Source organism: Macrobrachium nipponense, chromosome 42 (genome assembly GCF_015104395.2).
Source record: "Macrobrachium nipponense isolate FS-2020 chromosome 42, ASM1510439v2, whole genome shotgun sequence".
Lineage (NCBI taxonomy): Eukaryota > Metazoa > Arthropoda > Malacostraca > Decapoda > Palaemonidae > Macrobrachium > Macrobrachium nipponense.
The window spans coordinates 32902758-32920227 of NC_061103.1; the positions used below are offsets into that span (position 1 = coordinate 32902758).

The following is a 17470-nucleotide window of genomic DNA, read 5'->3' on the forward strand; positions in this document are numbered from 1 at the left end:
CTTAAAAGAAAATTACGCCTCCAATACATCCTGACGTCGGCAGCAGGAATCAATCCAAAAAAAAACTTGGAGCCCCAAAAAATGCGCCATGTCAGGGAGGTTTGCAGCCTCGCCAGTGATATGATAATGTCGTGCGTAGTTCATCACGGCAATACCTGGCGTAGTCCGCCGTCTCTGCTACCAGGTACTCCAGCAATTCCCGCGTAAGGAAAAGCTGAACAAAACCCAGAGCAGTCAGTGGGGAACAGGTACGGTGAGCCCAGGATTTGCCGTAAATGGATGCATGGTAGGTGGTGTGGGGTCCTCTGTCCACCCATCGTCGCTCTCGGACGACCCTAGGCTAGCACGACTATCCGACCTTCTACGTGCCCCTGCGCGCGCGCGGGCACGATTTCCCACACGAACCCCCCTCACTGGCCCATCTCCCTCACTCAAGCCTTCGCTTTCTGTATCCCCATCATCATCGCCAACAAAACTTGATCCTAAATAATCGTCCTCCCCCTCCTCAGATTCCCCCTCATAAGCACTATAACTACTAAATTCTAGTTCACTTTCGGGATGTGACCCTCGAACGGACATTGGGGGCAAATAATCCTCGTCATCACTATGATCGGAGTAATGTCCTCGTCACTGGATGACCAACCGCCATCAAAATGAGGACTTGCCAAATGCTCTCGATCGAGCTCCGATAAAATAATCGTCAATTGTCCTTGGTTTGAGCCCTACCCAAATTCCTACGAATGCCCCTAAGGACGGCACGATGCTTCCTTGGGGTTACTAACGGCAAATGAGACACATTCGAAGCACTTTCATCGACACATGGTCGCACAGAACGGCGTTGAGGAGCGAGGTCAGGTTGGGTGCTGGGTCCTTCGCCAGCATCCAAGTCCAAAACTCTTCAAACACGATCCCTTCCGACGGGTAAAACGCGCCTTTCGCGTGTCATACGACGGTCAGACATCTCTATGAACGTTCTGTACCAACACAAATGTTCAAAGTCTCGCACAAGCTCAGTCAAACACGATTGCGGCAAAAGATCGCTGACGGATGATGCTACGATGATGCTGGCTGGAGCGAGAAGGAAGGATTCCGCGCATGCGCACTTGGGTCACGCTTTGAAACAAAATAACACCTCGATCCGTGAACTCCCAGCATCCCCCAAGGCGCGTGATTCAAAAGTTTTCGGCTGGTAGGCCTTTAAGTATTTTTCCGCGAATTTAAAAAAAAACTTTTTTGAGTTGACGTATGGTACGTCCAATCGGCATACGGGAGACATTTTGACTCGACGTTTAATACGTCCAATCGGCGTAAGAGGGGTAACTACCGAACCCCTTGTTCAAAAGCTTACGACCTATCCAGCTGCAGCTAGTAACCTTCCTATTGTAAAAGGACCGAAGGTTTGTATTCCGTGTCGGAACAATTATCCTTTTGAATCTCCACTTGCAAAGGTTATATGGGTGTGTCACACATAAATCTAATGGACTTCATTTGAAAAAAAAAAAACTAAGTACTTTCACCTTACGATACCATCACAAAGCAAAACTCCACTGACCTTATCTTTGAGGTTAAAAGTAAAGCGTCCATGTGCAAAAACCTCCAAGAACCCCTTAAATATTGCTATAGTAGCAGTAATGGCTCTCTGAATCTGAAAAAAATAAATTTATAAGCCCTGACATATTCTCCTCCTTTAATGTATAGGAATACAAATGCATGTACTGAAAATAGTAGTTTACTATCTTTTAAATTTATTTAGTAACTTAAATTTTTAGAGAAAACTGGTTTTGTTTCACCCTTAAAAACCACTGCCTTAGACGTGGTTAACACATATTTGACCTAGAAAGAAAATTATGTTTAATTGGTGAAGAATGAGACATTTCTCTTTTTCCTTAGATGTAAAAATTTTTTTCTAAAATCCACAAATACTTGCCAAACGAAACAAGGAGAGGTTTAAGTGTACAAAAACAGATTTCTTGTACAAAACTAAAACTTTAAAAAAAAAAATTCATTGCACCCAATCACATTTAAATTTACTGATAATCCCAATACTGACTGTGTGGTTGCCGTTGCAGGGACCGATGACCCTACCTACACCCGTAAGGACTGAAAGGACTTTGATAGTTAGCAATCTTTCTAGGATGAAGAGACACACAAGCAAGGCTCTATAACCTTGCTTGGGTATGCTAACTTTTAGGAGAAGGCCACTGAATTTAAACCAGCATTCCTCAGGACAAAGGTAAGTTATGCTTGCAATTGTCTGTCAGTGTGTTTTTGCAGTGGCTAAGGAAGACAAGAATGCTGAACTGTAAAGGCCTGTCCACACAACCGGGCCTGATCGGCGGACCTCCCCTCTGACGGGCACACTTGACTGGCAAACCGTCAAATTGCCCGATGGATCTTGTAGCAAAATCACCATGGTGGTGCCCGATGGCTTGAGCTTCGACCCTGGCAGACATACGTTAAACATATACATTTCTTTTACAGAGCCATTCTTTGCACCATATTCTCTTCTTTTTCATCACACTTAGGGCAATTATCATGCTACACAATATCTTCTTTGCGGTAGGCACCATGTTTATCGTACCGCACTGAACACACTACTGGCATCTTCGGGCACGCCCACCTCTCCATTGCCTCACCCGTGTGGACAACATTCATGGGTAAGCCCGCCAGAATTTGCCCGTCAACCCTGGAGCACGCCGATCAGGCCCGCCCATGTGGACAGGCCTTAAGGGAGAAGTTGTGTTGCCTGCAAATGTACTATAGGGAAAGGTAGTGGCTTGGGTGGGTGTAGCTGAGAAGGGAAAGTAGTCCATGTATGAGAAAAAAAATATTGTCTTGGGATAGCACTAGAATATGTTCCTGTTTTCCTTTAAATCATGCACATGCATCTATCCTCTCCCACTAATACATTTAAGCTTACCGAGATGAACCAGTCATTTATTTACTAATGATTTAGCTCAACAAAACAATTTGAAAATATTTATGCAACCTACTTTACTTCAAATATTGATGGAAATCAGTAGCCGTCTTTGCACAAAATATTCCTCAACTTTAAAATTAAATACACTCCAAAACTTTTTGTGCTTAAGTACCCAAAAAGGAATAACCTGAGCATGAAATTCTAAAAAGTTAATGAAGCACACAAACTCACCTCTTGACTATACAGAGTTACTTTTGAGCCTTTTACAGGTACTATACCATACCAGTGCCGAAGAACATTTTTTAATTCTATTGCCGTGCGACATGTTGCTAACAATGCTTCTGGACCCCATTCTTCACTCAATTTGCCCTTTGCTTCATGTAATAGAAATTTAGCTGGTCTTGCATCAGATAAGGTGGAAATGATATAGAATCTCTCTTGATCCAGAGCCCTCAAAGCCTTGTGACACTCATTAACAAGTATTCTGACTTCCATTATGTGCTTTCTGAATATTCTCAGCAACTTCATAGTAAATGATTTCTTCAAAGCATAAAGTGTAATGTTTTCATCAAAGAGTTCCCCAGAGTTACCCCCTTCCATCATCATGAGCTGATCTGAGCAATAACGCATAGTGGACATATTGCAAGTTTTATGCGGATGGTTGAACAATGTACAATCCTCACAGATCCACACCCTACATTTAATACAATAGTGATCACATGGAAGGCCATGCTCAATGCAAAATCCTGCATTTACAGTTGTTTCAGGTATGGGACCTTGTGCCTGAGCTCTCAGATTCATAACTGCTTCTGTACGGTGATTTAAAGGTGGCTGATAGGGCTCTAGCAGCCTGAGAAGTGAGTATGTTGATAACCATGTGATTATAAGGGACACTTTCAGCTTGCAGCACACGATGGAAAGCTTTACAGAATGGACAAGTGAGGTTACCCTCACTGACCAGGTAAAACACACAAAATGAACAAATGGTGTGGCCACATCTCAATACTTTTGGTAAACGTCCACCTATAAACATGTATATAGAACAAATCTTGCACCTGAACTCATCCATTTTGGAACTGAAAAGATAAAATAATTTAGATGTAAACAACTGCAGTCTAATGGACTCCTGATATAAGAGTATGTAATGCATTGTATATGGAGTAGCAAGAAATCTTGATGGAAAATTACTGTTGTAACTTAAGTTTATGCAATAAATCTTGGATTAGTTATCAATTATGGAGGTTTGACAACAACAGCAAATTTCATCTGATAGTAAAGTAGGACATGTCCTTGCCAACCCTCTCAGCCTTGAGGGAAAAGGTTAGGTTAGGTTAAATGTATTTAGCCACAAAAATAACAAAAATAGTACAGTAATCAGTGAACATTTTTCAACAAAAAATAAGCAGTATGTATCTGCGATTTATTGAAAAATCCGTAAATAAGTGAATCTGCGATTGTTAGAATACAAAACACTGGGGTCCACTATACTTAAAAACCAATGATTTTAAATTTATTAAACATTTACCATAATTTAATTTAAAAAGGGCATAAGGACACCAATGAAACTAAACAAAATCCTATTAGCAAAATTGCAGATGCAGGCCACACTCCTCCTACTGCTCTTAAATCTGAAGTAGCACACCAAAATGTGCTCACCTGACAGTAACCTGTCAGAATAAGCAAACCCTCATGCACCGCTACCATTTAAAATGAAAAATTTTCTAAGACAATTTGTATTTTTCATAGCTACAAACTTGAGGTCTTAACAATAGGATCATTTCTGGCGCCTAGCTGGATCCGGTTAAAAAACAAATGAAAGTAAGGAATCTTGTGATATCTGGCATACATGCGTATGTCGGGTGAAGGCTTCACCTACGATCACACCTCAGTCTTTCCCAACTCAGAATGTCTTAACAAACAAGAGGGGCGGCTAGAGGCGGGCAGTATAATGTTAAGACCTCAGGTTTGTAGCTATGAAAAATACAAATTGTCTTAGAAAATTTGTCATTTGTTCATACGCGAACAAACCTTCGGTCTTAACAATAGGATAGACTCATACTTGGAGGGAGGTACAAGACATCCTAGACCAGCTGGGGGTCTACCCACCAGTCCAGCTTCCAAAAGAAATTACTTCTAGAGAGGGACTGAAGCCGTTGAGAAGCTAGATAAATTGATATCTAACCACTCAGACCCTGAGTGATGTACAATGATACGTATATCGGAGAATCATTGCATAGGGAACCAAAGAGAAACTTTGACTGTCTAATAGCAAACCAACACACCATTGTTTGCGCTACTCTCAACTCCTCCTTGCCTAGGAGTGGACCATATGCTACTGAATAGAGGGTTTGACATTTGCATAATAAGTTACCCACACTATCAGTATGACTACCCTACTCATTGTATCAGACCAGTCCAGCTAATGACGTGGCTTAGTCCTGCATCGATTCACGGGTGTGTTGCATCTTCCCCCGTCCATGCAAGTCTCGAGTCCTGCAACCTCCCTCGTACATGCACATCGCAAGCGTGTTGCAACCTCCTCTGAGAGTTGTTTACCTTCCATTGTGTATTCTGCAGCTGCTGCTTCGTCCTCTGCATCGAATCATAGGCATGTTGCAACTTTCCCCATCTGTGCCCGTCTCGAGTATGTCGCTACCTCCCCCGTCCATGCAAATCACGTGCGTGTTGCAACCTCCCCTGTCCGTGCACTTGATGCAAGTGCTACTTCTTCTCCAAGGCCTATTCGTCGCCGTAAAGATCTCAAGGCACCTATCAATAAGTCGAAGGTGGTGTGTTTGAAGTTGCTGCAGCAGGAGTGTTTGACCTGCCCCTCGCACTGATGCTTCTTAGAATTCGATTCCCGAGGATTCTTCTTCGATCTCGAGTGTTCAAATTCCTCTCCAACTCACGTTCGTAAGTTGGCCACGCCCGTGACCATTCACGGACATGTTAATGAATCATCTGTTGGAGGAGAATGTAGTGATGTTTATATTGTTATAGTGGGTTCGCTTCGCTCTACCAAGTTACTACTCCCGCCTCTCACGGGGCTAGGAAGTACTACTAGGGTACAAAGTCTACTTTTTTTATGTCGCGCTACTTAACCCAGATGTAGTTCGCCTGAAGCCAGGATTGTCTTTGGAGCAGGTGTAGCCAGTGGCTCCGTCCTTGTCTCTGCAGGATGCCTCAGCGTTGAAATATATGGCAGCCTCCATGCTCACAGTTTCTTGGCTGGACTTCTGGTCTGTGGTCATTACCAAGATAGCTCCTGACAGACCCCCAGAAGAGTTGGTGACTACTTCCTCTCTTACCAATCTGTTGCAGTCCGGAGGCAAGGCGTTTTCGTGTATGGCTCACCTCAGTGTTAGTTTATGGGCTATCCTGCCACTGATTAGAATGCGATAGGCCAGCGTCGTGCTGACACCAAAGACAGACTGGTGCGCCAGGCCGTGTCTTAAGTCGGAGTCTCGTCCTCAGAGACATCCGGCTCCTCCTCCTCCCCCTGTCCAGCAGTAGTCAAGAAGACAGTCGCTTGGTAGGCCATCGAGGAATTAAGAGTTCAGCAGGGCCTTCCCGTTCAACTCACCCTTGGTCAGAGGATCAACGTCCCTTTCATTCCCGTTCCTTTAGGCCAAGATGGGGCCCAAGGGGCAGAGATTTGGGGCCCTCAGTAGGTTAGGCGCCTTTCCTGGGATGGGGGGGGGTTGGTTGCCTAGCAAGCCATTGGGCCAAGTGGCTGAGTTGTGGGCAGAGAAGTGGATGGTAGATACCCTTCGGGTGGGGTGCATACTGCCATTCGATTTCTCTCTCCCCGTCGGCCAAGCCGCAGCTCACAAAGGCATATCCTCCAGATTCTCTGAGGTTCTAGGATCTTTGGGAGGAGGTGCAGAAGATGCTGGACAAATTGCGATAGGGGAAGTGGTGCGCCCGCCTCCATCTTACAGTCACATCATCTTGGTGCTCAAGGCATCGGGAGGATGGAGACCTGTGATCGGCTAATCCACCTTGAATCACTTCAGCAGGCGGCCACGATTCAAGATGGAGATCCCGCGTTCAGTGCTGGCTGCTGTGAGGGAAGAAGACTTCATGCTGTTGATACACTTTTAAGGGACACATGCTTCCAAATCCCTGTTCATCTGACGTCCAGGAAATTCCTTCGCTTCTCTCTTGGGAACAAAGTCTTAAGAGTTCAAAAGTCCTGTGCTTCGAACTGACAACAGCCCCTTAAATGTTCACATGGGTCTTCTCCCGTGTCAAGTTGGACCCATGCTCAGGAGATCTGTTTGCTGGACTACCTCGACGGTCACTTGGTCTTGGCAGTTCCAGGTCAAAGCTGCTGTAGGACAAAGATAGTCTACTTCGGTTCTGTCTGGAACTGGGCATCGTGGTGTAATGATGGAAATCATTCATGTAGCATTTATGACGGTACTCATGGAAATTGGTGGACTGGAAAACCGAATTGGTTTTCATCTTATCAAGATGTTAAGTCAGCCACTCGAAGTTGAGATTGTCTATGATCGAGTGTATGTACGTAAGTACGTAACTGTAACCAAGTGCGCAGTTGCAAAAGCTGAAATCTCTCTGTTCGAGAAGAGTACAGCAACGCTGAGGGGAAACGATTGTCTCTCCCCTTATATTCATTTGAAATTACTTATTTCTCCCTTGTAAAAGGTATGCACTTGTCGTAGTTTATAATGTATATGTTGCCATAACATTTGGTAGTGTTTCTTTATACTTTTACTTTGATATAACTGCCAATTGCCAAGAATTGTAATGGTACTGTTATGTAAGTTGCACCATGTTGAGCTTGCAGTTTGCATATAAAGTCAGGCTAACTGCGATGTGTAACAGTAAAGTTAGGCATGAGTAGCATAGCCTAAAGGCCTAACGACTGCATGCTCTTTGGCACAAGATTGCCGTCCTAAATAAACTGTTTGTATTACAGGGAACCAGTATAGGGGACCTCGTACCCAGTTCAGAGATTCTCTACTTGGGCATGGTATGACAAATCTTGAAATTAATGTTTTTTTTCTAGATAGTATATACTATCTAGAAAAAACATTATGTAGGAGTATTTCCCAGCCTGAGGTGGAATCAGATACTGAAACTTGGTAATACATAGGAGGGTGGGTTTGGGGAATGTCTCACATCTAACACCTGCCATCACAGAGCACTTTTTCTCTGGCATTAGGGGGATATACAAGGAGGATGAGGCGAGAAAAAAAAAAAAATCTCTTTATATACTTAGGAAGTACATATCACTTTATAAATTTGTTCTTATGGAGATTCAAACTCACTACTTAGGTGGGAGGTTCTCTCTCACTTGACTGGCATGTTAATCTCCATCCAGAAGGATCAAATCCTGTTACCTACTGTTCAGTCTACCAAACAGATAACAGTGATAGGGCCCTGAGCCCTGACCCCTAATGAGAAGTGTTGCAATATTGTTTGTAGAGGAAATCCTTGGAGAATCAATAAAGACCCTACTTAGGGTCAAGCAGCTGGAGGGCAAGTAAATCTGGCCAGTAAGACAGTTCAAATTATAGTTCTGTTCCCAACCCACTCATTAAAAGACAGGACAGAGCAAACTCCACCTTATTTGCTGAAGCTCTTAAGACTCAAGTTCTTAAATGAGTAGCGTGCATCCGACGTCACCCTGCATGTACCTGGCCAAAGGTGCCGCCTCCCAAATGGAAAAAAGTAGGAAGTAGTCACTATCATTCAACCTAAGCCCCCCACACCATCCAAAATACCTTAGGAAAGATTATATTTGTGCAAAAGCAACTTACATGACTACTTGTCAAGCAGACATCAAAGAACATTGCTAACAAGAAGTTACTCCCAATTGCCAGGAATGGTTCTGCATCCCCGGAGTTGTAAGCTCAACTGATTAAAGCATGATATTAGCAAGAAATAGTCTTCATGGACATCTTTGTGCTTGCTGGTAATGGCAAAGAGGTGACAAGACTGGACTATTAGGTCTAATTACATTACTACCTTGTACATTCCCGCCACCCAGTAACCCATTTCCTACTTTGGTCCCCCCAAATTGTAGGATATAAGGGAGTCTGCTAAAATAAATGTCAAACATTAAAAACACACTAAAACACAGTAAAAATACAAACATTTTAAACTCTTAAATACAGTTGGGATTTAAAGTAAAATTACAATGATTTTATAAGAACAATCAACTGTTACTGTAAAACTCCTATCCTCATCTGCAAGACCAGTGCCATAATCCTTTCCACAGATGACATCTAAATTACCATGATAAGAGATACAAGGTAGTATCTCCCAACAGAAGGTAAGGTATTTGGAGTGTGTAATGCTTGGGGGAAGAACGTGGCCCCTTAACAGTCAGGATTATGTACGGTAAGACTTTACTTTAGTTGCGCGGCCCGATTCCCACCAGTTGCCGATTGGGACAGGTTACTGCCTTATTTGGGGGTCCAGCCACCCCCCACCCATCCCCAAAGTCTGGGAATGTCACCCTATGTTAAGTTAAAATATCAAAATAAATTACTGGACTTCATTTATAATATATGGAGCTTTAGGTCTCATTTAGCTGGGGAGGGTTAAAGCTGTGAAAAACAATTATAGATTTAGCACCTTAGGTTAGGTTAGAAGCTAGAAAGTTTAGAAAAAAAATATCCCTGAATTTAACTAGTATTCTCTGCCTAGATTGGGTTAGGTAGAGCAGTCCAGAAAGAGCAAAGTCCCCTGGCCAGGTAGCCTATAGCATGATAGGTTTAGCAACAGATTATGATTAGCCTAATGTCAATGAAACTTATTTTTCAAACTAGCTACCTGGATTATGATTTACGCATTTTATAAATTTCATTTTGGTTCAGTTTGTTTAGCCTATAGGCTATTTCGTTCCTCCATTAAAATTCCTATTTTCCCACTTGCTTTTCCCTTAGTTGTTTTATGTAAGCAAACGTATTTCTTGCTAAATATCTTCGTACTATCAGTAAATTTGAAGCCCTACCTATATATTTAGTTAACTATCAACAGAGCAGTAAATTTGGAGTACAGTACCTACCTATATACCTATAGTAGTATTTAGCACATCAAGGGGATTTGGGAGCATCATAGAACCTCCAGAGTAAAATATCCCTTTGTTTAGCTTAAATTACAACCATACCCTTGCCACACTGATAGTACCTAGCTACAGCTTCCTGAGCCAGACCAAATTAAAGTTTTTAGGAGGGAGAGTGCCCCCCCCCCACCCAAAAAAAAAAAAAAAAAAAAAAAAAAAAAAAAAAAAAGTTCCTCAGGCTGGTAGGCCTAATGCCCATTGACGTAAGACAACAGCTCATACCTACGGTGAGTATTACACAAAACACGTCAAAATAGTTCACATCTCATTGTAAAATAATATATTCACAGCTGTATTAATGTCCATTATGTGTTAAAAGTAGGTAATGTTTTGCAGCTTTTTTGATGAAATTATCATAAAAATCCTCACACCTTACCAAGTACACTAGTATTGTATGATTGAATAATTGCAATTTCTTGCTACTCCTAGACTAGTTCGTAAATACCATATTATATAATATACACCAAATTTAAAGAAAGTATTAAACTACTCACAGAAAACGAATACTAACTGATGCCCCAGCTAAATATCGATGATGACTCAAATCACACCAACACCACTATCCAGTATCCACCAGAACCAGACATGAAATTCAGTTTTTACTTCAAGGACTCTTAATAAGCAATACCAAAGTGAACAGGGTAGTTAGACAGGAATCTATGGTACTTTCCCTTGGGTATTAGGAAAAACAATTGATCTCTGGCTAGATAATTTGCAGTTAGATACTTTAACATGTTATTGTTTATGAAGTAATTTTTTGAAATCAGATAATAAAAGCTACGGATTACATATTTGCCATACATAAGGGTACTCTAATTAAGCAACCTTTATAGACGACAAAAGCGGTTTTGGTATCAGAAAAACAGGAGACAATTATAACATTGCCCCCCCCCCACCTCTCTCTCTCTCTCTCTCTCTCTCTCTCTCTCTCTCTCTCTCTCTCTCTCTCTCTCTCTCTCTCTCTCTCTCTCTCTCTCTCTCTCTCTCTCTCTCTCTCTCATAACATAGCCACAGTGCTTGCACAGACGTGATGGATGAAGTGAAAGATACAAAAAAGCAAAATGTTTCGCTATTCTTGTATCAATTAGTGTTTAAGTAAATTATGCTTTCATATACAGAAGAAGCACTCGACTTTAGACAGAACTTAAAGGTAACAATTTTATTCTAATACAAATTGAACTGTTGTACGAATACAAAGATACTCATACATAATCTAATCTAATCTAATCCTCCCTCACTTTCATTTTCATCATTACCATACTGTGAACGTTACGACATTGAATTTTACCAATAAGATGGCGTACGCCGTATGAGTTACAGAATGTCGCTGCACATGACAAAATGAGTTTGCAGTCGAACACCGCCTTCTTTTGGAAATGGGCTGCAGAATAAAATTAAACGATGCAGGCTGTTTTATCATTGTTCCATCATTTCAAATTAGCAACTCTAATAAAAAAAGTAGACAAAAGAAATATTGTCGTGCATTTTGGTAATTTAACATCCTAGTAGGAATTTTGGATGTACCCGTTACTTCTGTTTGTACCTGTTGAAGGGTTAAAGCAATTTCTTTTTCAAATGTTGGATTTATGAATGGGATGTGTTATGGAATGTGTTCGGAAAAGCTCATGAATATATTTGACAGTGACTTGGGATTCTAATAAATTACAAATCTTTTGTCGAATACAGTCAATTTTCCGCAATAAAACTATCAAATCGAAAGCAAGATATAAAGAAAAGGAGAGCGATCAATGTGACCAAATATTAATAGTTTAGAGATGTCGTCATTGTAGTGGTACGAATCATCCTACTGGAGCATTTGTAGAGGTACGAATCGTCCCGCTGAAAACGTCCCCTGAGCAGACGTAAACAAACCGATACCATATCGAAGTCAAGAATGGCAGACGAAAAGAAAAGGTCCACCAATCCGTTTCTCTACACCGACGGGAGTCTAGTCGAAGAAGAGGTCCTTCAGGCGGAAGTAAATAACGAAGGGGCGCGTAGTCTCAGTAGGAGTATAGAAGGAGCAATGGACACTACTAGTAATGGAGTAGGTTTAGACCCCGACCAAACACCCCAAGCTGAGGTATCGGCCAGGCAGGTGTGGGGTCGTGCGGGTGTCATATCGATGGATTTGGATGACGAGAAGGTGAGCGTGAAATAAGATCTGGTAGATCTAGGGTACCTGTCCGCGGCGGCCCAGACTATGGCAGTTACAGTTTTTCTGTGCAGTTTTACGTAGGCCTACTGAACAACTTTTATTCTAATACCTATGCATTTTGTTATTCGGAGCACTGTTCTGGAATTATCGGATCGGTCCCCGGATCTGCGAACTACCCGGAAGCCCTAATCCCTAGTGGATGTCGTATCCACGGTTACGTTTCTTGCAGGGTAATTCTAAAGAATAGCGGTAGATCTAGGGTACTTATCCGCTGCGGCCTAAAGTATGGCAGCTGCGGTTTTTCTATGCAGTGTTACTTACTGAACAAGAATTTTAAGTAATATTTATTTGGACAACTAATTAAACCCCCGGGTTCCAGTACTAAACATGGTGAAATACATTGGACGGCCCAATCCCTAGTGGATGTCGTATCTGCGGTTACGTTCCTTGCAGTCCGTGCGGAGTGCTTCTGTAGCAATACCAGAATAGCTACTACCTAGTAGTTAGTATGCACGAACAGCAAGGAACGTAACCGCGGATACGACATCCACTAGGGATTGGGGCGTCCAATGTATTTCACCATTGTTCCGATACGTAATACAAACCATCGGTCCTTTAACAATAGGAAGTAGCTAGCGGCAGCTGGAACAGTCGTAAGCTTCGAACAAGGGGAGAACGGTAGTTAACTGCTTGTCCGACAGTCGCGCGCCGCGCGACTGGGAGGTAAACAAATCACTTTTGCTTTCGGCCGCGGGTGTGAAGGACGTGTTCGTCATCGCTCTCTGCCCGCTTCATCGTCGTATGCTTTGTTTATATTGTGTTTTCTACTAATGGTTTGTTTGACTTGAAAATGAAACTGTAAGTACACTGTTTTCATTTTCATTACTTAATTATGAACCACATGGAGTTTATCGCCGTAGATGCGGCGATTTCCTCTCTTTTCATGAATTGAACCCTTGAATAATGTCTCGGTGCCGAGGGCGGGCGCGCTCGCCGAGTCCAGTCATTTTGTATTTTGGGCGAAAGTGTGTAATTGAAAAATGTAAGTACTCTTTTTCATTATATTTTTGCCCTGTGCGTTCGTTACCGAGAGTGTGATTGCGCTCGCACGAGCCTTTTAATTTTTGTATAATAGAATGCAATGAAAGTGGATTCGCAATTGCAAAATTCTTTTCATTTTCATTTATTTATTTGCATGAAATTTAATTTGGATCAATTTTCGTTCTTACCCGGGAATTGATCCTTACGATTTTTTTATGTGAAAGTGAATCGCAAGTGCAGTATTCGGTTTCATTTTCATATATATTTTATGATAGCATCATATTATTGGATCAAGTTTCCGTTCTTACCCGGAATTGATCTTTTCCCCTTTAAGTTCTATGAAGTGAATCGCAAGGGCAGTATTCTGTTTCATTTTCATATTACTTTTCACTGCTGTGCGGGGGTAGGGGAAGCGAAGGTCTGCCAGGAAGTCGTCGGAAAGCTCTCCCGCGACTCCCTTGGTATCCGATTCTTCGTCTTCCTTCCTTCCCCCCCGCTCAGCTTCTTCGTTGTATTTTGTATTTGGGGTCTTCCTTGCGTTCGGGATGGGGCATGTCTTCCCCCCGTGCGTGAGGGAACCCCTCTTACTAATATATTTATGTTACCGCAGGTGCTACATCCGTGGGAGATGACCTTGGACAGGTATGGACCACCGCGGCGGCAGGGCTGCCTAGCATCCACGGGCTGCTGCAGCGTCTAGCGAGGTCTGGGGCGTCTCCACTACTACTCACGGCCGCTTATGCTGCTCCCCCCCCTCCTGGTCTACACTCCCCATGCTGTGTCGATGACGCCGTCTGCCGCTACTAGGGCCGCCGCCGTACCGAGGTGGGGTTGCCGCCGCCGCCTGTTTTTCTTCGTGTTGCCTGCCCCAGACTTTCCCGCTGTTCCAGCAGCTCGCCCCCTGGACCGGCCGCACCAGGAACCCAGGGTTCCGCTGGCTGCCGATGATTCTACGAGGCTATCGCTGGGCCTGCCGTACCTGGCCGCTGATGTGATTCCCGCTGTTGGCTTGGCTTGGTCCCTTCTTGGGTCTACCGCTGCCCGCTGTTCCTGACCGCTCCTGAGCTGGTTGCTGTTCCTGTCGCTCCTGGTTCCTGATCCTGTCCATGCTGGTCCTGCCCACGTGTGTCTTACCCCAGTCCCAGGTCCTTCCGGACAGGTGCAGTCGGCCGTGTTGCTTCGGCAATAGCCCCGGCTCCGGCCTGGATGGAGGACCGACGACCTGTCCTGCGTGAGCTGACGAAGGAAGAGGAGAAGAGGAAGCTGTCATCTTCGTCTTCATCGTCTGCTGCTGCCTCTTCCCCTTCGACTTCTAAGGCCATAAGCCGAAGAAGAAGAAAGAAGGCTGCCTTCCCCCCCATAAGAAGTCTCCTTCGGGAACTTCTAAGGGCCCGTCCCACCCCGGTGGGACGGGGGGGTCCTTCTGCTGGTCCTCCTGCTCCTTCGGGAGCGGGGCCCGTCTCCCCTTCCGTAAGGAAGAGAATAGACGGGGACCAGAGGAGTATCGGTTAGCTCTGGTACTTCCTCGCCTGGTGCTAGCGGCGATGCCGCTACGTCAGTTCCGGCTCGGTCTCTCTGTTCGCGAGAGATCCCGAGTGTACGTTCTCCCTCGGGAGACCGTGCAGCCAAGTTTCGGCGCCAGAGTTCGCTCGGCGCCAAGACGCGGACGGAGCAGAAGGCTGGTGAAAGACGCTCAGGTGACTCTTGCCAGGCCAGCGGCCGCTCTTGCAGCGACCAGCTGGTAACCTCGGGTTTTCCCCCCTAAGAAGGCTCCTTCGGGACCTTCTAAGGGCCCGTCTCGCTCCGGCGATTCGGGGAGCTCTTCTGCTGGTCCCCTGCTCCCTCGGGAACAGGGCCCGTCTTTTTCTTTCTCTACCAAGGAGAAGAAGACGGGGACCAGAGGAGTCCACAGCTTCGGCTGGCACTTCCTCGCCTGGTTCTAGCGGTTCTGCCGCTAAACCAGGATCCGCCTCGGCTTCTTGTTAGCGAGAAGTACCGAGTGGACGGTCTCCCCCGCGGGAGACCGTCCAGCCAAAGTCTTGACACCCGAGCTCGCTCGCCGTCAAGACCGAAGCGCGGAGCAGAAGACTGGCGAGTGTCGTGCAGACGACTCTCGCCAGGCAGTGGACGCTCTCGCAGCGACCAGCTGGCTGCTCGGGTTGACGTGACGGTCGCTGACCAGACCACGAGTTGCGGCAGGGAAGGGGTTCCCCAGGGGCCCCCGCGGCGTCTTGGTACCAGCGGCTCGACGCGCCGAGAGGACGCTCGCCTTGGTCTCTCCGCGACAGCGAGCCTAGCAGGTCACCTGACGCCGCTCCATCGGGACCGGGCGGAGACGGTAACCAGCAACAGCTCGCCCTGACGCTAGAGATCAGCGTCGACGTTCTCAGCCGAGCCTCTCGCCCCAGGCGAGCGGCAAAGCTAGGCCTGCTGCTCGATCGCCACCGCGGGTGACGATCAGCAGCAGCCCTCCAAGCACGCTGGTCCTTCCAGCGAGCTAGGGGGAGCGTCAGGTCTGCCCCTCCTGTACCTTCAACCTCCTCGGGCTACACCGGGAGGAGCGAGGTACCTATGAGGGATCGCGAGAGGTGCGCCGCTCGCGATCCCGCTATGACGCCGTATGGACCAGGCACGGTTCTAGGACCGACCAGGACATACGCGCAAGTAGCTGTAGGCTGACCGTCAGGGGTCTGCCGCTGTTCCTCCTTCTGAAGGAGGAGTATCTCGGGATCTGTTCTTGTTGGAGGGACTGGACGGTCCTACTCCGCAAGACGCGGTTACTCCCGAGATACAGAGGAATTTGCAGAAGTCATTAAGCTGATTCGTCAGCATAATGACCCCTTGCGGAAGGATTGCCGCTCCCACCAGCAGAGCCCACGTCTCTGCTCGAGTCGTTTTGGGGCCCGAGAGGGAAACCAAAAACCGACGGTGGGTCTGCGATCGGAGCTTGCCGATTCTGTCTCGAACCAGAGTCTCTCGTCTCCGGACAAGAGGCTCTCTCAGTTCTGGCCGATCGATCAAGCAACTTCCACCTCCTCTACTGCGACAGCGGCGTTTCTACGTGTCTTCGGACACCGTATTTAAATACTCCTTCGGTCCTCCTGAGAGGTTTCGACCTCGACGAGGACTGGAATGAGTCGGAGGACGGTATCGGCTCTCTCCTGTCAGGTGTCGACAGCCCCACCCAGACGACAGTGGCGGCAGACCCTTACCTACAGTGAGAGTTCGTAACCCTCCGCGGGAAAACGTTTTTCTCCTGACGATACGTTTTCCCAGACTGAGAGGGCCATCGCCGCAAGGCGATGGTGGTGACTGGTCCTACTTCTCCTACCGCTAGTTTCCACTGGGAAGGCGAGCGAGTATCCAATTCCTCCCCCAATTCCCTCTCTCCTTACGGCTACGAGGGAAAGGGGAGGGAGGGATCCTACAGAGAGTTTCTCTGTATGGATCCCACGTTCGTTACGGGACTGCGCTACCGGGGGACCTTCGGGTCCTACCTGACGTAAGCCCCGGTCGTAGAGGAGGATCCTGCCCCGCCCCCCCCCATTCTTGATTTCTACGGGAATCGAGATGGACCACCAGCCGATATCGTTTGACGAATTCGGTGGGGGTTTCGCAGACTGCTTAGAATTCTACGGAATTTCTAGCGTATTCAGTGTTCGAGTTTTTTACGATCTCCAAACACTTACGCGAGACCACGGTCCAACGTGAGCGAGACGAGAATCCCCGATATACACGATAATCGGGAACCTCGCCTATGCTCGAATTCCTGGAATTTCTAGCATTGGGAAGAAGACTGCTGCTGAAAGAAACTATCTCACAGTGGCCGACCAACCTGGAATAGAGAAGATCGGACGGGAATATCCAGTTTGGCTTGAACTATCGTCTTAGTATTCTGTTCACCATTGAAGCTTTCCTTCGAGGAAGACTTCTCCTTCACTCTCTTTGATAGAGATCGAGGTGGTCGATCTCCAATCCTTATTTTGTTTTCTGAAGGAAAGAATTTAGGAGAATGGAGATCGTTGTTTCAGAATCCTACAAATATACTCGTATATTAACCTCGCGACATGATTCTACTAAGCAGTTGAATTGTCCGAGGGGTAGGCGCATATCCTAGTTTATCTACGATTGCGACTTAGAAGAGAAGTATTCTAATTGAACTGCAACTCGGGGTTTGTCTGCAACCTCCCAGGAGTTTTCAGTTTCAATTTTATATACTTATGGTTTTTGTCACGACAACACCATTTCAACTTTT

General features: G+C 45.6%; 2 protein-coding genes across 5 annotated transcripts in view; one reads left to right on the forward strand and one right to left on the reverse strand.

The window, feature by feature from the left end:
* The window catches only part of LOC135213065 (uncharacterized), a 39327-nt gene extending 28670 nt beyond the window's left edge, over window positions 1-10657 (reverse strand). Inside the window, exons 1-3 of one of the 3 annotated variants that reach the window (XM_064246908.1) lie at window positions 10511-10657; window positions 3152-3996; window positions 1553-1645 (exon numbers count right to left, since the gene is read on the reverse strand). In XM_064246908.1, coding sequence (XP_064102978.1) covers window positions 1553-1645; window positions 3152-3721 — 663 coding nt within the window. In that variant the 5' untranslated portion in view covers window positions 3722-3996; window positions 10511-10657. The other 2 variants (XM_064246909.1, XM_064246910.1) reach the window with 2 other exon arrangements.
* A 1194-nt stretch (window positions 10658-11851) lies between these two features.
* The window catches only part of LOC135213063 (BLOC-1-related complex subunit 6-like), a 61462-nt gene continuing 55843 nt past the window's right edge, over window positions 11852-17470 (forward strand). The window contains exon 1 of one of the 2 annotated variants that reach the window (XM_064246906.1): window positions 11852-12162. In XM_064246906.1, coding sequence (XP_064102976.1) covers window positions 11911-12162 — 252 coding nt within the window. In that variant the 5' untranslated portion in view covers window positions 11852-11910. The remainder of the gene's footprint in view (window positions 12163-17470) is intronic. The other variant, XM_064246907.1, reaches the window with a different exon arrangement.